At 44.3% G+C, this 27,110-nt stretch overlaps 1 protein-coding gene across 1 annotated transcript in view; it reads left to right on the forward strand.

Moving 5' to 3' along the window:
- Window positions 1-27,110, forward strand: part of gfra2b (GDNF family receptor alpha 2b) — a 165,877-nt gene that overhangs the window by 122,833 nt on the left and 15,934 nt on the right. Inside the window, exons 5-8 of the mRNA XM_082542446.1 lie at window positions 1,331-1,518; window positions 19,247-19,356; window positions 20,524-20,664; window positions 25,217-25,401. Of these exons, the coding sequence (XP_082398572.1) occupies window positions 1,331-1,518; window positions 19,247-19,356; window positions 20,524-20,664; window positions 25,217-25,401 (624 nt within the window). The remainder of the gene's footprint in view (window positions 1-1,330; window positions 1,519-19,246; window positions 19,357-20,523; window positions 20,665-25,216; window positions 25,402-27,110) is intronic.

The raw sequence follows: 27,110 nt of genomic DNA on the forward strand, positions 1-27,110 counted from the left end.
GTTTCATCAGATTCGAGGAGTTACCTCCTTTGCACAGTATCACCTTAAAGCACTTGTTGCAGGCTGCTGAGTTTGCATCTTTTGCTGTGAAGTACAGCCAGACTTTTGACCGCTTCGCCTTGGGCATTTTCTTCTTCTTCTTCTTCTTCTTTGTGTTTAACGGCGGTTGGCAACCAACGTAAAGGAGCATTACTGCCTCCTACTGTTCCGGAGTATGGGTCAGACAGTGAGTTCACAAGCTGTATAAAAAAAAAAAAAACCCTACCTTGGGCATTTTTAATCTGTAGCTCTGCTCTAAAAGAACGTACGTACCTGGGCCTGCCTACTACGCTTGCAAAGGTAAAATGATTGACTAGAATCTGAAGTGTATGACATCTCAGGGGAAAAAAAGCACCGAAATGTGCGCTGCTTTTCGGTCTGGTTACTACCGTTTATGTCAGAACCGGTACCCATCCCTAGCCGCAAACAATTCTGACAAGTCTAACAAGCAAAACAAATGAGCTGCATCCAAAGAAGTTTAGGCCTTCACCGGGATTCTAACAAAAACATTTAGACCTATTGATCTTTGAGCCCAGATGTTTCAGACCCGTGAGATGTGTGGAACGCTATGTTAGTACTGGGGTCACTGCGGCGCTCCAGATCTCCTTCAGCATTAACATCAGCACAGAAGCTGTGTGCCAGGAGGTTCACGCTGAGGGCCTCCTGCAGGTGTGACATGAACAACTTTTATCCGTGTACAACCCCAATCCTGACAAAGTTTTCATGCTGAATTAAACGTGAATAAATAGAGAATGCAGTGATCTCAGAAATCTAGAATTTATTCTCAGTATAAAACAGAAAACCTGTCACGTGTTTAAACTGAGGAAATTCAGTTTTAATAAAAATCTAAGCTCATTTTGAATCATTCAGATTTCTTTTTAACATTTTACTCAGCATCCCGACCATGTGGATACCTGTGGACACCAGTCTCACTGATTTGTTGTAAAGCTAGTGAGTATTAAATCAAAGGGACCAGTGATGCTGCAGATCCCTCCTCAGTGAAACAGACCACTTTGCCACTTTTCTCTTTCCAGATATTTTTTCCTAATTTGGGAATTCCTAGTTTATATTCCAGATAAATGCAGACACCAGTCCCGGCCAGGCGGTTGTCTCCCTCGGCACTTAGGAAAGTGATATTATTATTTAACAGGCTGTGCTATACTGTTAATGCAGGCTTCTTTTCTCATATTAAGGAATAATAGTTTAGTGCTTTTAGCTTTTTCGCTGCACTCAATCACCTGTACCACATTCCTCGTCTTGTTTACCTTTTTCTTCGCGTCGTGTGTTTCAGGCCCTGCGACAGTTTTTCGAGCGGGTGTCATGGGAGCTGAGCTACCCCCTGCTGTTCTGCTCGTGCCCGGACCAGGCGTGTGCTGAGCGTCGCCGTCGCACCATTGTCCCGTCCTGCTCACACCAGGAGAGGCACAAAGCCAGCTGTCTGGAGCTGCGGCGCACCTGCCGCTCGGACGCCCTGTGCAGGTGAGCCACCCTTGTTAGGCCTCGTTAGGGCTCCTCAGCATGATTTCCGCCAAGCCAGAGGAGGAGCTAATCAATGAAATCAGCAGCTCAAGAGCTTAATGGGGAGAAATCTCATAGACGCACAGGTGCAAATTACACATTTGATTGGTAAGCACCGGCTTTAAAGGTGAGAGAGGCTCAAAGTGGGCCAGTCAGCATTTCACACACACACACACACACACACACCTGCCCCCTTTAGCGACTACAGGCCAGGCGTCCTTGAGAAGGAAGCACTGCCGGGAAAATGCTCACACATGATTGGATGTTTTTTTTTTTATCTGCGTGAGTATGAGCTGAATCCACTGATGGAGGCAGCACCTGACCTGAGACAGAGCTGCTAGGTCATGTGACTGATACTGCAAAGGTGCCACACACTTAGAGGAATCATCAGAAATAACGCTATGCACAGTTTCAAACCCACAGCTGCAGGAAATATTTACACTCTGAAACAGAAGAAATCTCTATTTTTCCACATGTGCAGGTCGGGTCTTCTAAACATCTGGATTTATGCTTCTCCATTGAAGTAGCTGCATCTGAAGACAGTCAAGCTTAATCTCATCATCACCTCAAAAGCACTCACAGTGCATATGTTCCTGTCCCTCAGTTAGAAAAATCAAGTTTATCTTAATATAATAAAGTTCCAAATATGAAAATGTGAGAAGAAAAGAGCCAGAGTGGTGAGAAAATATGACGAAAACTGTACATCAGAGACTCTTTACCCCCCTCCCTCCACGGAGGGGTAGTAGTTTGCTTACAGAGCAAATCGGTCCATCGCCCTTCACAGAGAGTGCTGAGCCATCTGGAGAACAGGAAGAGCTACGTGAGGATGTTCTTCATAGACTACAGGTCAGTCATTTTATTAATATCCGAGAGCTTTGTTTGGATTGATGACCATTTGAACCTGAACCTGTTAGTCGAGCTCTGGGAGAAGATCTCAGGCTGGAATCAGGCCTCCTGTTCCTGTAGGTCAGTTTTATCGCCACCTTCAGTCCGTCAGTCCCTGTTTGGTTTTTTATTTCCTGCTACACATTTTCAGCATTTTCATTGGTTCAGCCTGGCCGTTGAGGCTGAGCTCACAGAGCTCACTGCCATCATTTAATGATTCAAACTGTTTCCTTCCAGCACCTTCATACATTCAGCACAGAGTTGAGGTCAGACTCATCTCATCAAGCTTATTCATGTATGAGTGGGGAGTGTGTGTGTTAGTGTGTATGTGTGTGTTAGTGTGTATGTGTGTGTGCGCACTCAGCCTTGAGGGTGGAGGTTAAGCACTTGATGGACTTGTCTGATTAAAGTGAGCACATGCTGTCTCTTCGTGGTTTTGAGTGATGAAGCTGCTTCAGCAGAGAAACAGAATAATCAGATGTGCAGTCACACAGTGAGGCCGGTGTTTCCAGATGTTTCATACAAATAAACACAGACATCTGTAACAAGGACTGATTACCTGCATGAGTCAGGCTTACAACATGAAGAGGAACTTGAAGTTAGAGTAGGGCGAGCCGTCACAGCGGCACGAAGATAATGAGCGAACACAGTGGACATACAGTCAACTCTGACACATGTTTATCAGTCATTGATATATCGATCGGGTTATTATTGATGCTAACGGGCCCCCTGACTGCTGCCAGGGTATATAGTTTCTATAGATATTAACAATAATGATAATAATAATAATTATTAATAATAATAAGTATAAAATAATAAGTATAAAATAATAATAATAATAATAATAATAATAATAATTATTATTATTATTATTATTATTATTATTTAAATTATTTTAAAAGCGCCTTTCAAGACACCCAAGGACACTTAACAATAGAATAAAACATATAATAGAGATGACAAAATGAAGGACAATAAAAACAAAAACAAACAGTGGGTTCACAGTGAATATTCAGATTTGAACAGATAGGTTTTGAGTTAAAGATTTAAACAGGGGGAGGGAATCAATGTTTCTTAAATCTGGGGGTAGAGAGCTCCACAGCCTGGGAGTAGAGCAGCTGAAAGCTCTCCTTCCCACTGTGGTGAGGTGGAAAGAAGGCACGAGATAGAAGAAGAAGAAGAAGATCAAAGTGAGTGGGCAGTAGTAGCGGGTAGGTAGTGCTTAACAGGTCAAAAAGGTAAGGAGGAGCAAGGTTATGAAGGGTCTTGAAGGTGAGCAGAAGAAGTTTGTATATTATCCTGAATTTCACTGGGAGCCAGTGAAGTTCCTGAAGAACAGGGGTGATGTGCTGGTAGGAGGGGATTCTGATAATAATGCGAACAGCAGAGTTTTGAACCAGTTGAAGCTTATGGAGGGATTTTTGGGGTGTAAGATGGTGTAAGTTGATGTACTCAGTCTTGTCCTGTATGGATTTCTGTCGATCGCTGTTTTCCTCAACTAGTAAATCTGCCCTGGATTGTTTTCAGGTAGTTCTGAATGCTAATACCAAGGCTGCTTACTTGCTCGAGCAGACAGAACCATTCAATCACTGTGACTGCTAGCGTCCTTTCACTGGTTCTGTGTTAGTGTCGGGGTGCAGTTCAAAGGTCAAACGTTTGTTTCGTGCATGTATCTGATGACCGGGAGTGCAGCCTGAGCTCCGCTGGTGCGGTTTGGTGGAAATTCAAGCTCTGTGACATGAATGTTAACGTTATGTACAGGTACATTTCATAAAGTACTCTTTATGCTTTGGAAATATATTACATTTTAATTTAATATGACATTTTTAGCTGTGTATTGTTCCAGATGCCAGCCCTAGTACACTTGGTGCCTATGGTGAAACAGTAAAGTGAACAAAGTGAAGCTTTGGTCCAGATAAGATTCATGCAACCACCTCTTCATGTGGACTTCAGTTTCAGCCTTTAAAGAGGAGATCAGGTCTTTTTTAAAAATGAGCTGATAATGAAACAGTGGTCAGCAAACAGCCAGAGGGTCCTTGTGTGGATCTTCTCCCACTCTTGTCCTGGTCCTGGATTTATTTATGTGTGATTACAACTGATAATGTACCGTAGTTTTTGGACTATACGGCGTACCGGATTATAAGGCACAATATCAATGAACGGGTCTATTTTGTTACAGAAGGCGCACCGGATTATAAGGTGCATTAAGCAAAACAAAACTGTTACATAATTCAAACTTTAATCAACTCATTCACGATAACTCTCAACATTGTTCAGTTGTAACACATAAAATACAGAACAAAACACTCACTTTTTCAGTTCATTCTTCGTCCAGAAATCCATCAAATTCTCGATCTTCAGTGTCTGAGTTTGACAGGTGGGCGATTTCGGCCCGTAAGCATGTCTCTTAAAAGGTGCCATTTTGGGGTCCTTATAATCACACCATAATATTATGTTGAAGCAGATTTTTGAGTGTCGTGTACCACAAAAAATCGGTTTGAGGTCAGTAAGCTCAACCAGAATTCATACATAAGGTGCACTGTCGATTTTTGAGAAAATTAAAGAATTTTAAGTGCCTTATAGTCTGAAAAATACAGGAAATATAGAAATACAGAGGAAAACCTCTGAAGCAGGTGTAAGAATCACAGTGACTCACATTGAAGTCACTTGGCTGTTTACATGTAAATGCCAGGCAACCTTTAAAATCCCCAGAAGGGGCTCCAAGCTAAAGGTATTCCCAGAATCCAGACCTCAAACCATCTGGATGAAACAAACAGCGATGCGGGTGGGACGGTTTGGTAATCTCGAGGAAAGGTGCTAACACCTGAAGGTTGAACTGAGATCCTTTGTTAGTGCACCAGTGGCATATTTAATTCTCACACGGTGGCCGGAGAGAACTCATCCCGAGGTTGTTCTGCCAGTTTTCCGGGGTTTACCGTCTCTATCCGTCCTGCTGTCAGCTTTCAGTCACATATTCTGTCCTCCATGTGGGTATCAGTTCAGCGGGTTGAGCATGCTTAGAGAGAAGCATGTAAACAGCTGACCTGCCTGCTGGGCTGAGCTCTCTTCCCATCAAAAGTTGCTTGTTGCTTCAGCAGCAGCAATGCTCCTCCACAGCAGGCTGGATCTCTTCACTGTGAAGAACCTGTGAAGGTGATAGATTGATGCTCTTATTGCTCCCACATGTGCAAAGGTTGTTTTTAAGAATGTGTATTTCCAACACATGATGCAGGAAAGCTCCTCCACTCTTCAATCAGCTGATTCAGCAACTCAACTCCTCGATGACTCCTCGGGACCTAACCTGGGCTGCTTTTAGGACTCACTGAGAAACCTGGCAGAGAAGTCCAGAGTCCAGTTCGGGCAGTGGCTCATGTTGGGTTGCCCACATATGGAGAGGTTATGTCAGCTGTTGGGTGGGCGAAAGTCATGACGTGGTTATTGGTGGAGTATTTAGATGATCCTTTGCCCCTGCAGACAGCTCCCAGGTTTTTACAAGCTCCTCTCGGTGACAGCAGCAGGAGGTTTCTGTGGTTTCGGTGTCTAAGTGTGACCTATGGAGAAGCAGCAGATACATCAGTGAGTGGGAGTTGGAGTAAGCTGAAAGCCAGAAGGCAAAAATCCAAATAAATGTCCCCACGACCCCCCCAACGAGTCCCCTCCCTCCCCTCAGAGTGCACTGCAGGTGACGGCCGGTATCACACATGGAGCATGAATCGTGTTTGATTGCCTGTAAAAAGAATCCGGAGCAGGCTCGTTCTTTTCCTTTTAGCCTCCATTAACCCCGGATGGAGAGCGGAGAGCTGCATAATCATGGGAATCCCGCAGGTCCTCCGGGTCTCGGCGGCCTCGGAGGGTGGCTTGCCTCCCACTGAGGCTGAAAAGCAGCCGGGATGAAACGACTGCTGGGAGAGGGACTCTGAGTGACAGAAGGAGTAATTAAATATGGCCTTTGCCACAGGTAATGTAGGAGAAACCTACGGGGTGCTCTAAAAGGTTTTTGGACTTTATTTGCATTTCAAATAAGAGCACAGTCAGACCTGCTGTTCATTTTCACTGAGCCAAAGACGGCGGCACCTCTCAGAGCTCCCGCTGAGTGCACACACTCACCTGTGTGCACTCAGGCTTCACCTGCAGATCTCTGCACGGAGTCATGGTATACACCAGCGGTCTCCAACCTTTTTTGCGCCACGGGCCGGTTTATGCCCGACAATATTTTCACGGACCGGCCTTTAATGTGTCGCGGATAAATACAACAAAATAAAACTAGTACCGGCACCGAAAAAAAGAAGATTTATTCATAACACACGTGAAAAGACCCAGGAAAACCGAGTTAACAATAAAAACGATAACAAAATAACGCTGAAAACCGATAAAAACCCTGAAAACCATACATTTCACACCGGAGCCTCAACTCTCGCGGCCCGGTACCAAACGACTCACGGACCAGTACCGGTCCAAGGCCCGGGGTTTGAGGACCGCTGGTATACACCACCTGTTAATTTACATGATTTGCTGTCCTTGTGTCCATCATGGCTGCTGAGGGTTTGTCCATATACAGGTGTGGACCTGTTCATGCCTGGTATACATAACTGTACTTATAACACCTGACTTGAAAGGGAATCATCTTTTAGACTTGCAGAGACTAAAAACATTCTCTCATCTGCTGACTTTGATGAAGTAATTCATGCTTTCACTTCGTCCAGGCTTGATTATTGATTCCAGCATCTGCAGCTCTTCTCCGGACAGGCGCTCGTAAACGAGATTGTGTTTCCCTCTTTTTCACTTTAGTGCGCTTTAGAATTGATTTTAACATTTTATTGTTTGTTTTGAAGTGAGTACATGGATCAGCACTCTTACCTTTCTGAACTTTAACTAAGCACAGTGCTAACAGCTCGTTAAGGTCAGCAGCTCAGCGGTCTGGCTCTTCAAATTATGACCTCTCCAACACTCATCTTTAAAATCTTTGTTTGAAGTCTTTACATCTTTAGTTTCTGACACTTTTCTTTCTTCTAGTCTTCAGTATTTTCTTGCTTTGCTTTTTTCCAGCTAGTTGTGTGGCACGTTGGTCCACCATGCTCATGAATAACTTGACGTGACTGGGTTTTAGAAACTTGTTTAGCACGTGGCTGCAGTGACCTGGTGGATGTTCTCTCTTCAGTGCTTCCACAGAGGTGGTGTTTGCGTCCGGTATCAGAGGTGTGGTCTCTCTGAGGCGGCCATGGTGGCGGTTTGGTCCGAGGGCTCGGGCGTGAGTATTTAGTTGGGCCTGTGGTTCCGGCTGTGGTTCTGGGGCTGAGAACAAAGCAAGGCACTGAAGCTGCTCTGAACTGCAAACAGCACTCTGGAGTGATTTAGATCCTGGTTTGGATCTCATTACGATGAGCAAACATGGCGCTGTTTGTTCTGAATATGAGGGCGAGCGGCAGGTAGGGGCTGCTCTCTGATTGGTGGCATCACCGTGGCGCTCCTCCTGAATGTTTAACCTGGGTGCACACAATTTCCTGTCTGTGTCTGGTGATCTTGCTGCTTTGTTTTCTCTCGCTGTTTCTTTAATTAAGAGTCCCTGAGTGGGAATGCTCATTTGCATATTTACATATTAGCATAGCTGACGAGCCAGCGTCTGCATCAGGATGGCTCGCCCTCGGTCACACTCATGGTTATATTGCTTTCTGCACCATCTTCACAGGGTGAGCTCGTCTTACTGCCCCCCCCCCCCCCCCAACCTGGAAAGCAGGCTTCAGACGAGTGCAGAGGAAATGAGATGAATCACAAGCACGTCGGCGCGAGCGGACGGGCCTGGTGCGTGTACCGGCGTCCTCTGTGACCTACAGAAAAGAGGCAGCTATTTCCATCACGGCACCACCCCACCTCACTGACCGTGTAATGGAGCGCTGCCGCTGCTAGATTGGCTCGCTCGCCTTAAAGCAGCACTGAGCCGCCGCCTCCGTCGCTGCTGGTGGGTTTGGGGAAGCAGTTTAGTGCCATGCACCTCGGCAAATGAGTGTGTGTATGTGTTTGCATACGCCCCGCTGTCATTACAGCGAGCATTCTCAGTCTGATGGGGGTCACAAGGAATCTGATGCACATAAATCCTCACATTTGCCAGATGTGTCCCGGCGGAAAGCTCCAACAAGTCTATCACAAGTTAAGTTAGAAGTTATTAAAGGATCAGTTCACAGAATTTAGAAAAAGGAATTCTTCTGCTTTTAGACCCATAACAGCTCCAAATACTGAGGAGGACAGGAAGGAAACACACTGACATCATGAGCTAACTTACCCTCCCAATCATTTATGAACCTCCTTGCCCCAGTCTGTAGTTACTCGCCTTACAAATGGTAATGTCAGAGTAATGGCTCCTAATGAAATTTGAGTAGTGTTGGAGTTGCAGAGAACTGCACAGTTAATCATCAGCAGGAACTTTACAAAGACGGGACCTTTATTACTTTACCTTTAGTTACCTTAAGTGACTATTTCAGTTGTTATCACTATTAACTCAGTGGAAATGAGAGAAAGCAAGTATTCTTACAATCACACACATGAAAAAAAGGAGGTCAAACTTTTAGAAGGCTTTCATTATTTTAAAAAATTTAAGGAGAGAAGAAGAGAGGAAGAGGAAGAGGCTGCAGAGTTCGTCTGTCTGAGCTCTTCAGATTTCAGGTGAAGCTCAACTGTGTGAGAGGATGACTGATGTGGAGGACAAAGGACAGCGTGGATGACCTGCTCTGAGTCAAAGGTCCAATGGCGGTGCTTATGCTGGGTGGGATTATTTTGCACCATGAAGCAGAGCGAGTGTGTGAGTCATCAGAGCTGATGGGCTTTAACAGGACACAGAGACTAGGCAGCCAAGGCCATCGCTCTGCACGATTAGCCCTAGGGCTAGCATGGTGATTAACACGGGACCCAAAATGGATCCCTGTGGAACCCCACAACACTTTACCTCATATACGTCCTCAGATTCATGTGAAATAGACTCTGCTCAAAGCACCACACTGCTGTTCAGGTGCTCTATTCATCTAAATGAGTAGAAAGCAAAGTGATACTCATATACTCAAGCACTTATATAATATATATGGATTTATGATCCACTGTTACAGCTCAGTGTTACTGATGTGAGCATCCTGCTTGTTTTATAGTTATCTGATTTCAGTTACCCTCATGCTGCGGGGCTTTTCTCTGCACTTTCTCATGCACTAAATCTTTTTCTAATTATATCTACGTACGTGCAGCGCCCGGCGGTGTCGCATTCGTGTCCTGTCTTTACAAGGGCAGGGACAGGAAACGTGCACACGAGAGCTCTCTGTTGGTCCTGGATTATTTCTGGATTTAGGAGCACGCTGCAGCTGGAAGGATTAAAGGGACAGTCCATCCTGCTGTCAGACATTTCTGATGTGAGCACTAATTGCGCTACTGATTGCTTCTGAACATGGAACCTGATGTTGAGCTTCACTACTCTGCATCCACAGACTTTTATTCAAGTTTTATATCCTCTCATCAGTGAACATGTGGGGGTTCTGCAGTGGTCCAGGGACCCTGAAGTATTCACACGTGTAATGTTGAGCTGCTGAAAGCTGAACTCGTTATAATGTCAGCAGTGATGGGTGTGATGATGCGATTGCAGTGCTCTTGATGGAGCGATGAGCTTCACTGCGTCTTGTTGTTGTGTGGAACTTTTATTCCTGTGTTTTCTCTGTGCTGATGAGTTGATGGGGTGGTTCTTTAAACAGGTGTGACTCCGCCGTGTTAACCTGTCTATTTTCCTTGGAGTGTCTGCACTTTAATTTTTCATGCACAATAAATCTCATAATCAGATCAAAAGTTTGTCGAGGCATGTGCACCAACAAGTACTCAAATCATAAATCATTTATTACACATGAGTGAATGAATGAACTCGCTCGCAGGTTTCAAACTGCGTGCCTAACTCATGACGACATGTGGAGCATTTACACACCGTAGATGACTAATCATAATTAAATGGCCCATCACAAAATCTGCATTTCATATTCATCAACCATGGATTTGTGATCACTTCATGATCGCTTGCTTATGACATGTCACATTGATTATCCTCTAACTGATAACAAACAGTTCTGCACACAAAATCAGTCTGAGACATGGCTGAGTTAAAAACACTGAAAGGCTCCAATAACAGGATTAGCACAGCCAATCGAGGCGTCCCTGAACGAGAGGATTCAGGTTCAGCTGAGTTATAAAGTTAGCAGCAGCTTAGCAGTTTCATCTGAAGGTCATAAACTGTACTCCTTCTCCAGACGTTCCCAAGTCAGCAGAGAGACGTAATGTCCCGGTGCTGGTCACCCAGGCGCCATGCAGCCCAGCTGTCAAACCAGCCCAGCTGTGGTCGGCTGTTGATGTGAAGGAGCAATGGCTCTTCTCCTATGGACAGCCCTCACACTCCTTCAGTGGAAGCCCATTTCCACCTCAGTCACCGCCCACACCTCGGTACAGCAGGTGAGGGCAGAACATCCTTCACACTCTCCTCAGTCTTCACCCCAGCGCTCTGCTTCTCTGAACCCTGGTCTCAGACTTGGAGGTGCTGTTTTTCACCCCGGCAAAAGTGCCGCAGTGGAGTCATTGCTTGGTAACACCCACAGAAACACATCAAACAGGCTGTGAGGCCCACCCGTCTGTCCATTATGGTGATGCAAACCAAGCACGTCTACAGGGGCTGCAGTCAGATTTCTTCTCCAGGTCCAGAAAACACAAGCAGACTGTCTGGAAAAACTCACACGCCCTCGAGGCTGCAAGGAGCTGGTTCAATGATCTGCACTGCTCCTCTTGGGTTCTTGAAGGATGGACCCACCTCACTGTAGAAGAGTGTGAGCCCCCTAAAGCCTAAATACACATTCTGTTCCCCCACTCACGAAAGCTTCTCCAGGTTTGAGGAAGTTTATTTCCACTGGTATCCTGTTTTTCTGCCACGCCACACAGTTCTGTTTAGTGAGCATTAATGTGCGCTGAGTATTCACATAGGTGTGTCTGTGTGTGTGTGTTTGTGCTTTGTTTATCCCCGTTAATGCAGACCTGATAATTGAATAACTCTTGAGGGATCTGTGAGTCTGTTACACCATGACTGACAAGTCAGGGTCAGAGTGGGAGGATAAGGGAACATACATTCTGCATGGACGGCTGATGGAAGCTCTTATAAATCACCATATACACTTTTAATGTGTGTTTGTCAGGATGTACAGCAGAGCTAATTGGATTCATTCGTTCCAGCAGGGCCTGAGTGTGTGTGTCTGTCACTGCGAATACATCGTGCTGCCTGACAGTCAGTAATGAGGGCATTTAGACTCACTCAGCCTCGCTGTAATTTCATTTTAATATTCTTCACCTTCACTTGCACACACACACCACCGCAGACACACATGCACACACAGACACAAACACACTGCACAGCGATAAATGAGAGCAGGAAAACAGACGATCTGATTTATCGGAGAAACACTAAATATTAATGTGTGAGTTTGTGTGCATGTGTGTGTGTGTGTAATAGTGTGTCCTGTGTGAATGTGTTATTTATTAGTTGGGAACAAGTGATGCATTCGTGCTCCGTGGGTATTTACAGTGTTGATGTTGTCATGTCTGCACACTCTCGATCCTGATTGGTTATATTTTGTGTTTGTGTCGTGACCTTAGCAAGGAAAAAACTCTGTGCTGAAAAGACTCTGAATTTCAACTTCACATTGAAATTCTCACTTTTTAATTTGAAATTTTCCATATAATTTTGTAAAATATAAAATGTTCTGCTCTAATTAAATTTACTCAACTGTTACACATTCATTTCTCACTGAGCACATTTTAATTAAAGATTAATTGTTTGAATAAATAAATAAATCTTTGATTTTATATACTTCAGTTGCATTGTACTCAAAAAATTGGCTTCATGTTCATGAAGTTGAAGTTGAAGAGAAAACCCTGCCTGTGGACACAGCCTGTAAAAATTCAATGTAATACAATAAAATGATCGAACACAAATCTGAACAGATGGTATGAAAGGCTAGCTACAAGTGCAGCTAAAGATATTGCAGGGCAGACGTGACTCATGAACACTTGCTGTCTAAAATTCTAATAAAAATATTAACGTTTATTAAAGAAAATATGGAAAAATATTTTAGCTAATGTTACAAATAAAAGTGTTATCTAAACAGAGGCTAATGAGTTGAAAATGGTCCCTTAATGGAATAAATCTCCACGAAGTGGAGCAGCAAACCGAGGCCTCGGTTGTCATCTGATGTAGACGGCTGAGTCCAGGACTTCTATGATGGCTGCTGCCTGGAGCGTCTGAGCGGTGGCTGTAAAGCCGGTACCTTTAAACCAAAATTCAAAGAGCGTGCTAAATGTAATGACCGTAAGAAGAAGTTCATACAAACATGTCTGAACACGAGACGATGGAAACACATCAAATCAAAGAAAGACTTGAACGCTCGGGAACTTCCTGCCGCTGTCACACGAACACCTCCGCGCGGTAACCTGCAGGCATGACTTTTTCAAACATATTTTTTCATGCATGCTGTTCCAGAGTCCTGGTATTACGAGGGTCTGAGTCTAATTCAGAGGAAACATCTTAGGTCAGGCAGCGTACAGTACATCTGCTCCATCTCTCTGCCGGTTGATGATTAGTGGAGATGAAACTTTAACGAGCCCTGCAGGGAGATGAGTGCTCGGCAGGATTTGATCAAGTGGTTTCTGAGGCAGCAGACTGCACTCCTCAGCTAAATCTGCCCCAACTCCTCTGCTGTCTTTGGCTCTGCCATCATCGCTCTCTGACCTTCATTTGTCACCATGCTAACTACTTCCTGCACGGGTAAAGCGCTTTGTTTCAGGGTAAAATACTCTGATTATTTTAGTGGTGGTGGATATGAGTCTGGATATGAACCCGTCAATGCCTTTACTGATGCCCTCAGGTTCCTGTCATCAGTCTTCTCAGGTTTCACAGAGTGGAGGAAAGAGTCTGAAACATCCGGTCTCAAAGATGAGTCAAAACCAAACCTGTGCCTGCTCAGTCTTTCTGTTCATGAGTAAAATATTAATTAAGAGATTAATAAGATGTTCAGTGTTTAAAGCCAGGTTTAAAATTTGATGTGAATCCACTTTTCTGGGTCATGGCTTCCATGCGTGTTGTATTAAGTTTGAAGAGCTGATTAATTTGACTGAGCATCCTAAACTTCAGCAAATATTCTGTCACAGTCTGGCTGAGGCAGACTGTATGTAGTAAGGAGTGGACTCAAAATGCAGACACGAATGAACTGATAGAAAAATACTAAGGCAAACAAGAGGAGACTAAATAAACAACCTAAAACTGACCCTGAAACTGATCAATAAAACAAAAATGTTCACAAGAAAACCTGGAACTCAAACAGTCCGAAACAAAAGGCCCACGAAAGGCACAGGAGCCCAGGAAACAGTTAATAAACATTTCAGGAGCTGACCCTGACTCCAGGTGAACAAAGGGGCTCTCCTGGGCCTCCAGCAGGAACAAAGGCAAGGCCAGCAGGTATGGAGACCTCCAGCAGAAGGGACGCTAACTGTAGCTGCATGGGGCACACAGCCGGCACAGGATGCAACGGCTGGGGCAGTGCAGTGCAAACAGTCTGTCCGGGATTTATTAATAATAATAATAATAATAATTATTATTATTGGATTGGATTTATATAGCGCTTTTCAAGGCACCCAAAGCGCTTTACAATGCCACTATTCATTCACTCTCACATTCACACACTGGTGGAGGCATGCTACGGTTGTAGCCACAGCTGCCCTGGGGCAGACTGACAGAAGCAAGGCTGCCATATCGCGCCATCGGCCCCTCTGGCCAACACCAGAGATGCAGTCCCCTGCTGGCTGAATGAGCTCACCGGAGCTTCCAGCAGAGGATGGAAGTGGCTGAAAAGATGGCTGAGCAACTGACTGAGCTGGTGACAGAGCTAATGGGTGAACTGGAAACAGAGCTGATGCCTGAGCTGAAGACTGAGCAGGTAACAGAGCTGACAACAGCCAGGTCTCCTAAGCCTCCAGAACACGATTGTACCCGTGCATGTACGACCAAAGCCTCGTACATGCATGCACGTTTGTGACTGTGTGATGACAGAAGGAGGCATAAATGAAAGCCCTTCATAAAACCCAAAGCAAAAGGCACTATAGAGGTGCAGACCTACTTTTTAAGTTTTCACCCAGTAAACGTGAAGGTTTGAAGTCAGACAGATGGAGCTGATCCTCAGGTCACTCGAAGTAATTATTAGTAGGAAAACTGCAGGAAGGTCATGGGCTGATGGTGGTGATGTCCTTTAAAAACCAGCCTCGTGTGGTAAACCCTCTCCTCATGCATCCTTAAAACTAACAAAGAGCTCGACGGCAGTTGGCTCATGCCTCACATGGCATCTGCCACGACGAGGCAGCAAAGGGCGAAGGGGCAGGTGTGTGTGAGTGTGTGCGATGGTACGGTGTGTGTGTGAGTGATGGTACTTCTGTCTCTGGAATGAGCAGTTTGAAGGTTAGGTGAGGTTTGAGGGTGCAGACTCAGTTTAGCCGCAGGTCACTGGCAGGCTGGTCAGGATGGTCCTCTCATAAACACAGCTCTGGTCTCTCATGTGAGAGCAGGTGTGTGTGCTGGTATGTGCAGGTGATTCAAACACAAAGATCAGATTTAACAAAGACACAAAAATAAGATTATAAACTAGTCTGAGTCTCAGTAAGGTCTCATGTTTGTGCAGTTACTCACAGACCCACACTAACCAGTCCGCACCATCATCACCGATCTCTGCCTGTATTTCAGCATAAAGCTGTAATACAGGCTCCAAGCTTACTGAGGATTTATGCTTCAGCTGGAAATCTGCGCCATAACCAGCGGTGTAATCTGACCTTTCACTTTTTTAGAGATCTACAGCTACTGTCTGTTCAGCACCAACAGTTCCTCCTGTAACTCTATCAGTTAGAGAGAAACGGTCATCGTCTTAGCATAAAGAAAAATAATCATAATCATCAACAGAAGGACTCACAGATGTCAGCAGTTTCCTGGAGAGTATAACGTCCCCGCATAGTTTCTATGAGCTGGACTGGCCGGGACACGAGCACATGGGACTCAAAATACAGAAATACAGCAACATCATCACACACTCACAGAGACAGGCCTGCAGTGGATGGACGGATGAAGCACTGCATTCCTGTGAATTTTATTTTTTTGGTCCAGCCTCCACCAAGTTCTGGAGGGTCTGGTTCTGCTGAGGCCCGGGAACTTGTGAAGTTTAGCAGCAGGTCTGAGAAAGCTGAGATCACTTGACCTTCATCAGTGACAGCCTTCCTTGGAGATGCTTAGAGGATGTGTTCAAGTGAGTGAGTTTTGTCATAATGTGCCTGTGTAAACACACACGCACACACAGACACGCAGACCCACACACAGACACACACTCAGTGGCCTCTGTTTGAAAGTCACTCTGCAGTCGGCCTGTCACACCCGATCACTCTCTACAGCCACCACACAGTCATGTCTTCCGTGTCACGCTCTCGTGTCCTCTCTGAGGACATGATGCAGTCCTGCGATGGCAGCCAGCTAAAGCTCGGCGTAAACACAAAGCCCATCACGCTGTCTCAAACAGCGACAAGATCACACGTCTCCGTCACCACACGCCACCTTTCACCTCACCTGTCTGTCAAAAATTTTCAAGAGAGAAGAAGAAGAGCGACGTTAAAGAGACGAAGCAGGTGAGAGGCTTTAAGAGGAGAGCGAGACAAAGGAAACCAAGAGGAGAGACGGGATGTGAAACACAAAAGTAGGACAGGCAGTAGATTAAGCTCAGCAGCTTTACTCTTATTGCCTGTGACAGTTTCTTGTGCATTAACATATGCATGATGTAGTGGATACTGCAGGACATGCACGCAGGAACAGCAGATAATCTCCCAAACTACTGCATGAATCAGGCGGATATTTCCACAAGGATTTTCAGCTCTCAGGAGAGTTTGCTGGGCATCTGTTCGATCTGTTTTTAACAATGTTTGCATTTCTGAAGGACTTTACACTTCGACAGTGCAAATAACGGCAGTCTGAGTGCTACATACCCACTTTATACTCCATTCACAGCACTTAAACAGCATTAACACAGGCGTTGTGTTGAAATCTCTCTGCTCAGTGGATAAACTGGGCATGGCGTGAATGATTTGAACTGGTTGACTGGGAAATGTCTGTGTTTTTACCTCAAGAAGAACTAAATCCAGAAGAGCAGACTATTTGAAACAGGACTCTATCCTCTCCCTGTTATCAGAAAATACTGGAAGCATATCAGCAGATTAATCTGTCATCGAAATAAAGTAAATTATGTCCTTACAAGCTGTTTTGGTTACCTTCCCAGTGACAAATCATCAGACCCCTATAGCACCTCAGCCGGGTGGTGGGAACACTGCAGGGCAGGCTCTTTCAGGCAGGGTCTCAGCCATAAGCCCATCTGTCTGGGGAGACCCTCTGCCTTTGTTCGATTCACAGTCTGGTCCAGTTTTCCTGATGGTGGCATTATCAGATGATCCAAACAAAAGAAATAAAGCTTCCTTCAAAGCTGTCTGTGCTCGGCCTGAGAGGCAGGCTCCTCCACATCGAAAGGAGTCAGCCGAGGTGGCTCATCACCTATCCAAACAGCGGGATGGGATCCTGGAACAGACCGAGGACAAAACAGATAGAATGTGTTCTCCACCTGATTGGTTAAACCCATGGGCTAGTCTGTCCACATGTCAGCTGCTAAATGGTTCCTGTCTACATCCGGCCATTTTAAAAAGCCTGCTCCCAGCAGCAGTGTTTTGGTCCTGTCCCTGATCTCCAAACCTCTGATAATTCAATGTTTTACATGGAGAAACAGTAGCTCTGCTCCCTGCTCGTTACCTAAATTGTGTAGTTTAAATGGCTGCTCTCTCACCGCGGTTGTTTTCCCCTGTGTTCAGTCAGTTATGGAGTTTGGTGTCATGTAGGGATGCATGTTTAATGCATCTTTGGTGTGCCGCCCTTCCTCTTGACTAAACATGTGTTGATAAACTGCACCTTTAACTGAGAATTACTGGTTACTTACTGCACTTACTGCAAAGAGTCCATCAGAGTCTGGCCCTTCTCTCTCTTTCTTCAGTCAGGTCTGAATTTTTTACACATGCACAAAAGCTGACTCATCAGTTTGTTTTGAGGGCCGAACCGGACTCAGCGTGAGGTCCAGACTGCAAGGCAATGAGAGGCAAGCCCATGAAGCTTATTAAACACAGTTTGTTCATCTCTCATAAGCAGCCAACTGTGGCACTGCCGTCGCCCATCTTTCATGAGGGGAGGATATTTTTCCCCCAGTGTCTCATTAGCATCCACGCTGCTGCCAAAACAACCCGTCTTCTTTCCAAAGAGTCCAAATCAGCCACTTTTTGTCTTTGGAAATTTTGGTGTGAAAGACTTCAAACATAATCTGTTGGATTTACTTCCACTCGTCTGTGAGTGTGGGACAGGTCTGTATGATAAATGTAGAGAGGAAAAACTGTCCCCTTCACATCTGCGAGAGTCGGCTCCCATTCATTTCCATTTCTGTAGCTGTTACAGCGTATGATGCCATCTGTGAATCATTTTCAGCTAAATAAAATTGCTCTTTTCTTACTTTCTTTATGTTAGTCACTCTGTAAATCCATCTGTTTTAAAAGTTTGCTGATCTGAGCGAGATGCAGGGTGAAGCTCAGCGATAATCAGGGCGTGTCCTCAGCATCGAAACTGTTACACAGAGCTGAACGTCATGTTTCCCACACGCCTCCATTGTTGGCGCTTTGACTGGGGCTTTGACGTCACCTCGCCACACTCTTTTCTTCTTCTGTGGTTTAATGACACCTGCTAAATCACCTCCACCAGCTGTTGTGCTCCATCAACCGATGATAAATCCCATAAAAAAAAAAGTCAACCCCAGAGGTTGTTTGTGCAGCTGCTGCTTATTACAGTCCATTGTTAGGCTTAATTACTAAGGACCACTCAGTGTCATGTGACCATCAGTCCTTCCTGCAAAACCCCCCAAAATGACACGTGTTTGCTTTCAATGTTCACGGGAATGATTCTGCAGACGTGACGAGCAGCATGCAGGATTTAAAAACACACTCTCATTGAACCACCCACAGCATTACACTGCCTGTCCCTTGTGCCTGTTCAGCTGGGGCACACCAGGAGGCGCTCGATGGAGTGAATAGAACAAAATGTTATTTCCAGCTGATTGTACACAAAAGTCTGTTTCATTTTTGCTTCCATAAGTCCAGCATGAAGGAAAACTACTCTTCTGTCCTTTAGTTTTTCTCACAGCGATTGCCATAAAATGCTAGCACTCTGCTAATGTGTGCTGATTAGCTGGTTCAGGATTTAGGGCAGGTCTTCCTCCCTCAATGGTGTCCGTTTCGAAGCGATGACTCTAGCAGATGTTAGCAGCGTCGTTAAAGCCCAGCAGAAGCTACCATGTGTGTAGAAGCAGCAGCTGATTGTGGTGGTTGAAGGTGATGCTAACAGGGGGCTGCTGCTTGCTTTACACCCCAATTCAAGATGGGGGACGCCGTTTCCGTAAACTGACAGAAAGGTCTTTCATGAACATCTAAAAATAGAAGTGTTTCGATTGTCTCAAGCCCTTTGGGGGAGGTTTATTCTCCAGAGGCAAAGAACCCCATTCACTCTAGGCAAGCTTGACAGCACCCCCCCCCCCCGGACACACACACACACACACACACACACACACACACACAGCTGGTAGCTGTTGGCCAAATTACATCATGTTACTGATGTTTTTTGTTGTGTTGCTTCCTGTTGCAGGTCTCGGCTCGCTGATTTCCACATGAACTGCCAGGTGACACCACACACCGTCACCACCTGCCCTCACGATAACTACCACGGCTGCCTCATGTCCTATGTCGGCCTCATTGGTAAGTCTAGCCTAAACTCGGCTAACCTTCTGATGTGTACATCATCAGTGGTGATGGCCCCAACCCTAACCCAAATACTGGAAACAGAATTAAAGTGTTTGATGGAGTCGGTTAGACTGTCGTTACAATACTGCTTGCCTTTTATCACAGTTTGGGTCACACATGCTGAAAACTGACATCTGAATGACTTCATTAGTACGGTGGCCCTGAGAGGCCAAACGGACTGCAACTTAAGAAAACACCAGCAATAAGAAAAACGCAGCAAAAGCACACAAAACACAACGGAAATAGGAAAAAACAAAACAGAAATAGGAAGAACAAAAACAGAAATAGGAAAAAGCAGATTTCCAAAAGCACAAGGGAAGTGCTTCTGGGGAGACAATAACCCGACGGACCAGTTGCAGAAACCCAAAACATGGTAGGTGTGTTTTATCATGATTCATATAATACTGATGACAGATTCTTAGGCTAATAGTTAGGCTAACACACTTACCTCTCATCTTTTCTTTCCTCACAAAACCATTAGATCCTCCACTTCTTTTAAGTGTCTCCCAGCGCAATTCTTAGCACATTTTGATTCCTGCAACTGGTCCGTCGGGTTATTGTCTCCACAGAAACACTTGCCTTGTGCTTTTGGAAATCAGTTTTTTCCTGTTTCTGTTTTTGTTTTTTCCTATTTCTATTGTGTTTTGTGTGCTTTTGGAGCGTTTTACTAATTGCTGGTGTTTTCTTAAGTTGCAGTCTGTTTGGCCTCTCAGGGCCACCGTAGATTAGTAATTAATTCTGCTTTCTCAAAATATCTTCCTGTTTATAGTAGAACCTGACCTAACCTGTGACAGGTGTTTGGTACAGAGATCCTCCAGCACAGAGTTAGTTGTTTAGATCTAATGAGTTCAGGTAACTGTGCCTTCCTCTAACTTTACCACATGACCTGTTTAGTGAAGCCAGCCTGTTCGTTTCTGGCTGTGATCAGCAGCCACTTGACCGTTATTTAAATCTTTCAGTTGAGAATTAAGAGCAGAGAAACATTCTACTGGTGACTCATTTCTTCTCTGGAAATCTTTCAATGATTCAATTCCCAATTTGCAAAAATCCTCTTTACCTTTCTTCCCGGCTAATCTCCACCCTAATTCTTATTCCTCTCCTCCTCCCCCCTCCCTGCCTCAGGCTCGGATGTAACGCCAAACTACAGCGACAGCAGCCCATCCAACATCACTATGAGCCTGTGGTGCACCTGCAGGGGCACCGGCCACCAGGAGCACGAGTGTGAAGCTTTCCACCGCGATTTCACACACAACACCTGCCTCAGTGAGTGCTGCATGCCTGATCAGGAGAGTCAGAGCTGTAAAGTGCTGATCCTCTCCAGTTAGTCTGGAGAATATTTACCTAAATAATCCAGAAAACAAAATTATTAATCAAACAGGTTATAAGCCAATCAGCCTTCACACTGCTGTAACAACATGTGAACATACCTGCAGGTAGTTTTATGCCATGTTTTCTGTTTGTTGTCTGATGGATTCAGTCATTTATGGATCTGAGTTTATGAAGCTGCTGCTAACAGAAATGTATCTTCCCCCTTTACACTGAAAGGGTGGAAATTCATGGAAATTCAAAATTTCAGCTCTATCATATTACAGAACTCAGAACAGAATTTTTCATTTCTATGTTGCTTATCAGTGATGTTGCCTGTTTAGGTTATGCATTTTCCAAAAACTGTTAATTGATTATTCCATAAAAGGAGAGTGATTTGGGCACTATAATTTAGTTTACAAATATGAAGCATAGAAAAGCAGAAAATATTCACACTGAATAATTTCTTATTTTTAAATGTCTTAATTATTGATTGTAGAAATTATTACATTTAAAAGTAGGCTTCATTTTGGGAAACCATTAAATGGTTCATAAATAATGAGACTTTCAGACTTTAATGTAGAAATGTTATCAAACTCTAACCCAAGCTGTGCAGAGGTGTGGAACTGCAGTATGAGGTTAAATCAATGAATAAAATCATGATACATGTTACTGTTAAATGTGTCGTCTCAGCACATGAAATGCTGAAAACGTTGGCATGGTTAAAGAAACAGAGGTGTGAGTGAGGCGGATAATTGAGGGGAAAGGTTAGTGGAGGAGGAAAAACAGAGAAGTACGAGCCGATGTATTGAAGATCCCCAGATACCTTCTTTAAATAACACTGACCCAGCTCCAACATCACCTCTGCGCCTCCTCCATCACACACTTCATGCATTCATGTATATGTGAAAGTCAGTCAGTTAATGAAGGATGAAGCCTGTTTATGATGTACATGTCTCCAAATGTTCAAACCCAAAAGTACTCAGATTACTGGACTGTGCTCTGATCAGGCTCAAAACTGTGAGCTCTGTCAGGTGACGGGAATAACACTGATTATCTCTTCATCACGGCTCCTGTTAGTGTGCGGGAGTTATCATGGATCAGGTGAACTTCGGACCCACATTCCAATCCATGGAGGTCCACCTCCCAGGTTACGGCCTGAAAGCACCTGCATGTTGGTGCAGATACCTGAGCACAGCGTCAGGGCTCGAGTACCCTCTCCATGATCTCCCGGTCTGTCAGAAGACGCGGCGGCACGTTAACGTTTAACAGGGGCGGAGAATGCTCTCTGCAGTCGAGGTGTAGTCAGACCTGGACAAACACGTTTTGTGTTCAGATGCAAGAATAACCTTCAGTTATCTGAACGTGATTTGCTGCACTGAGGCAGCAGCAACCTCTGCCTTGTGTTGAGTGGGTTGCATTGCACCACTGTGTTCATTAATCATTCTCCAAACAGACCACCATGGATCCTACCAACAGACTCCACAGACCAGTGTGTTGGGCTTAAAAAGTTGTTGGTGTATCTCTGTGCTGGTCTCAGTATGAATTCCCATAAACACACACAGTTCTGTGGTGTAAATACTAACTTGTATATTCTTTATTCTGTATTCAGCCCTCGTGAAAATGGTCGATAGTCATTCGTCTTCAGTTTGTTAGGTTATATTTTCATCTCCAAGGCCAGTGGATCCCCAGAATGTAAAAAAGACCAGAAAAAACACTCAAAGCCATAAAAGAAGGTTAAAATTTGATTTTCAATGTGCATTATTCATATGTATAAACCAGGATTCCTGCAATCCATAAAAGGTCTTTAATTAATTAAACCAAAAATGACATAACTGGGGTTAAATCAATCTTTTAAAAGTCTTTGCAGTGAAAGAAAACACCTGTGTCTCCAACCCTGTGTCTGTTTGTTTCTTTAGTTTTATAGTTGTCATGCTGGCCTTGAATTTCATCATGAGTTGCATTTTTAACCCTTAAAAGTCTTACATCGAATCTGAATCTGGTCTGAAGCCATAGCGTCACTTATTACTGTGAAGGTTTTTCAGGTTCAGTACTCAAAAATCCCATTATTCAGTGCAGTAAACATCAAAGTATTTGGACTCCTTCAAATGAAGAAACAGCAGATAATAACCAAGTGATCCCAAATCATCCTCAGGGGATCCTGGGTGGACACAGAGTTAACAGTTCACCCAAAACTGTAAATGTTAGCTCAACAAAATTCCCCATCCTCCATCAACCATGGGTATCTGCATTAAATGCCATGGCTGTCCTTCTAATTGATGGTGAGATACTGAGGTATTTGGAGGAGGCTGTGAATGAAGGAGAGGTGGAGTGAGTCAACATCTAACTGGTAGACAGATGACTTTATTCGAGGCTGCTCCGCCTCAGTATCCCCCAGTATGCCCCAGTATCTGGCTAAACTGTACCCATACCAAATACCAGGTTAACAATGACCACCTCGGCCTCTGTTAGCTAACAGGTTGCTGGTGGAAACTGTGCTCCTGTTGGCCATAGAGCAGAGGGGGAAGGCATATTAGAAGGCAGTGAGAGAGAAGGAAAGGCGGGAGTGAGGAGGTGAGAGTAGGGATGCTAAATGTGGGACTACGATGGTAAACAGAGAGAAAAGACCTCAGAGAACGCCCATGGATGTTGTAAAGGAGGACATTCGGAAGGTTGGTGTAACAGAGAAGGATGGTGGGATAGATGGAGGCAGATGATCCATTGTGGCGACCCTTAAATGAATCAGCTGGAAGAAGAAGATCTTCTGCAGACTTTCACAAAGCAGCAGCAACATAATCAACATAATCATAATCTTCTCCCAGTCACCACACCTGTGTCTATGTTTGCCTGACGTCTGCAGACAGTAGAGGTGATAAGCTAAGAGTGTAGCATGACCATAAATGATTGCAGAATCTGCAAAGACTCTCACAATATGCTCAGATGAAACAATGGCACAAAGATGGCACACACTGGAAACACTACACATCCTCCAGTGTGACACAAATCCAATGACTTTTGTTTCTGTTGATAAAAAGTTATTTCAGCTATTTAGATTTGTAGTTCTTCGAACTGAGCATTAGATTAGATAGCAGGAAGAAACGGGTTCATTGGTTATGAATATGACTTTAGGTAAGTATTATATATAATATAGCAAAGGTTTCCAGACACCCAGGTGACCAGCTGAATTAGGTCACTTCAGGCTAGACTTGGGCACACTTGGGCTGGATTCTGACAGGTGTGCCTCAGTAATAATTGTCTAAGGAGCTTGGAAAGAAAAGCGTCTGGACTTCTTTAAGTTGCTTGAAGACGTTTCACCTCTCATCCGAGAAGCTTCTTCAGTTCTAGGGTCAAATGGTGGAGAGTCCCAGATTTAAACCCCGTGGGAGTTTCCCCCCAAAGAGGGACAAAAGGACCCCCTGATGATCCTCTACCTAATCACATGAGCCAAGGTGTGAAAACTGGTGTGGGTCACAGTTGGTGTCGTAAGCCACCGCCTCTGTTCAAAGATGGTCGCTCACAGTGGACATAAATTTATTTATTTATTTAGGACAGTGCATGTTAATGAACATAAATGTAAAAAAATTACATGAATGTAAACATACCAGATTATAGCTACATTGGAGAGACCAAACAGCCACTTCACAAGCGCATGGCACAACATAGAAGAGCCACCACCGACAGGACAAGACTCAGCAGTCCATCTGCATCTAAATGACAAAGGTCACTCTTTCGAGGATGCCAATGTTCACATTTTGGACAGATGGTTTGAAAGAGGAGTGAAAGAAGCCATCTATGTCCACTGTGAGCGACCATCTTTGAACAGAGGTGGTGGCCTACGACACCAACTGTCTGCCATCTATAATCCAGTTTTGAGATCCCTTCCCAGACGCCTTAACGCCCACTCACATCCTGGGCCATCTGACCTCAGGAAATCACATGATAGGGTGGGGCCAGGTTTCACAATGAGCTCACCCAAAACCCTGGCTGATTGTGACCCACACCAGTTTTCACACCTTGGCTCATGTGATTAGGTAGAGGATCATCAGGGGGTTCTTTTGTCCCTCTTTGGGGGGAAACTCCCACAGGGTTTAAATCTGGGACTCTCCACCATGTGACCCTAGAACTGAAGAAGCTTCTCGGATGAGAGGTGAAACATCTTCAAGCAACTTAAAGAAGTCCAGACACTTTTCTCTCCAAGCTCCTTAGACTACGATGACCTGGTTGACTTAGAACATTCACAGACATACTCGCTAATAATTACCAGTTTGATTGAGCTTGGAGGGTTTGGCTTGTTTTGGGGGGAATTTAGGACCCAACAGTGAACCATGTGTGCTGATCTAAATTTAGGATACAGACCAGCGTCAGATTCTTGTTACCTACCTGGAGGAAGGCCAGGTGGCAGCTGCCTCTTGATGAGAAAACAGTAATTGGTTGTCAGGTCAGTGTGGTTCTCAGCAGGTGTAGAAAGTTCTCGCTCTTTCTCTGACCGCCCGTCTCTATCTCCACACAGAAAATGCCATCCAGTCGTTTGGTTACAGCTCGGAGGGAGGGACTCTTTTCGTAACCGAGCCGTCATCCACTTTCCTGCCCCCTGCCGGGCCTCCAGTCATCGCCAAACCTGCTCCCTCTCTGCACGGAAATGCAATCAAACCCCTGGACAGTGCTTGTATGTTTTCCACTTGTGCGAACCTGCAGGTGAGTTTGGATTAGGCCTTAGTAATCGAGTATTCTAGTGATTATTTCATTGATTAATCAAGCAATTGGATAAGAAGTACTTTTGTCTTATTGTTGAGCAATAATAAAAACAGGAGGCAGAAAGAGTTGTGACGGCATTTTATCTCCTGGATGAGGTGGATTTGCTGTGTGTTTATGTTTATGAGTTTTTGTGCGCGTGTGTCTGCATGTTTTACTATGCACGAGAGTGAGTGAGATTGTATCTGTAAGCCTTTAAAGAAAAGGCTTACAAATAAAATGTGGTGGCTGCGATGAAGAGAAATGTATCAGCATTGTGAAGTGTGTGCTGTGCCTTTCTGTGCTGCTGAAAACAAGATGTTATTATGGTGTAGACCTTAATTAATATTAATAATAATTCACTGTCCAACCTAACAATCCTCAGTTTTATTGGCCCATGTACATTTTTAATGGTCTTGCATTTATATATTTTTACATTTTTTAAAATATTTATATTTTGAAATATTAATACAATACTAGTACACCCAATGTCCCTCTTTAGACTCACCCCTGCTTGCTGCAGGTATCAATTCCATGTAAAATAGGACGGCTGCCGTCAGCTTTCAGCGAGCTGTATAATTTAAACATGTATCAGACTAAGTTAACATTTCATCTGCAGATTTTAATAAACTTCAAGAGACTCACTGCAGATTTCTCTGTGTGAAACAAACCTCCTCCACGTTAAACTGTGCCTGCGTCATCATCTCTGCTGCTCTTCTGTTACCAGTGTTTTTGTTGAAGACTGGGGCCTGTGTGTTCTTAATGTGGTTTATTCACTCACTACTCCTGAATAAATCTCTGGCCTGTTTATGTGTCGCTCGTATTTACATGGTAATGATGGAACGAAGCATTGAAGAAAAAAATTTGCTGTGACGATTTTTTTATCATTGAGTTATTTAAATTACTCGATGAATATATGAGAGGCTTGGTCTGGATATAGTTTTTTTGTGGTTTCTGTCTGAGCTACAGTACATGGCTGCTGCCTTATTTATTATATTCTTTACAACAGGTAAGCTCAGTGAGAACGAGATCTTTTTTCAAGAGAAATGTCAGTACAAAAAAAATTCAAAAATTTAGACAGTCGGCTACACAATAGAACAAGCCATTACACATGATCACAGATGAAGAAAAACCTACTCAAGTAGTTGCATATAAACAAATGCAACCCTTTAAAATGTTCCTGTGAAATCAGACAACACCATTCTTGGGTTTGTTTTTAGCTTATTCCATTTATAGGCAGCGAAGTATTTAAATGCAGTTTTCAAGAGGCACAGCTATTGATAAAATGTCCTGCAAACTGACATTGTAAGTACTGTGTTTAAATTCAGCAAAGGCGCAGAGGTAAGCAGCAGAGCCTGGAAAGACACATGATTCAGTGCACAGAATACACAAAATCAAGAGGCGTCGAGGTGGATATAGAAGCATGCATATGAACAATATCATCGTTAGTGTTCTGCTTATAATGTGATGGTTGACACATTTGCATGGCAAGCAAAAGGTCACTGGTTCTCTACAGACACAGGGCAGGAAGGAATGGAAAATCTACCAAATCAATCACATTACCATCCAAGGCACAAACCTTTTGGCATGGCTGTAGTGCAGGTCATCTGCCAACTGGAAGGTTGGTGGTTCAAGCCCTGGTGCTCCAGTCTGCGTGGAGAGTACTAAACCCA

The sequence above is a fragment of the Aulonocara stuartgranti genome (genome assembly GCF_965226115.1).
Source record: "Aulonocara stuartgranti genome assembly, chromosome: 7".
NCBI classification, from domain to species: Eukaryota; Metazoa; Chordata; class Actinopteri; order Cichliformes; family Cichlidae; genus Aulonocara; species Aulonocara stuartgranti.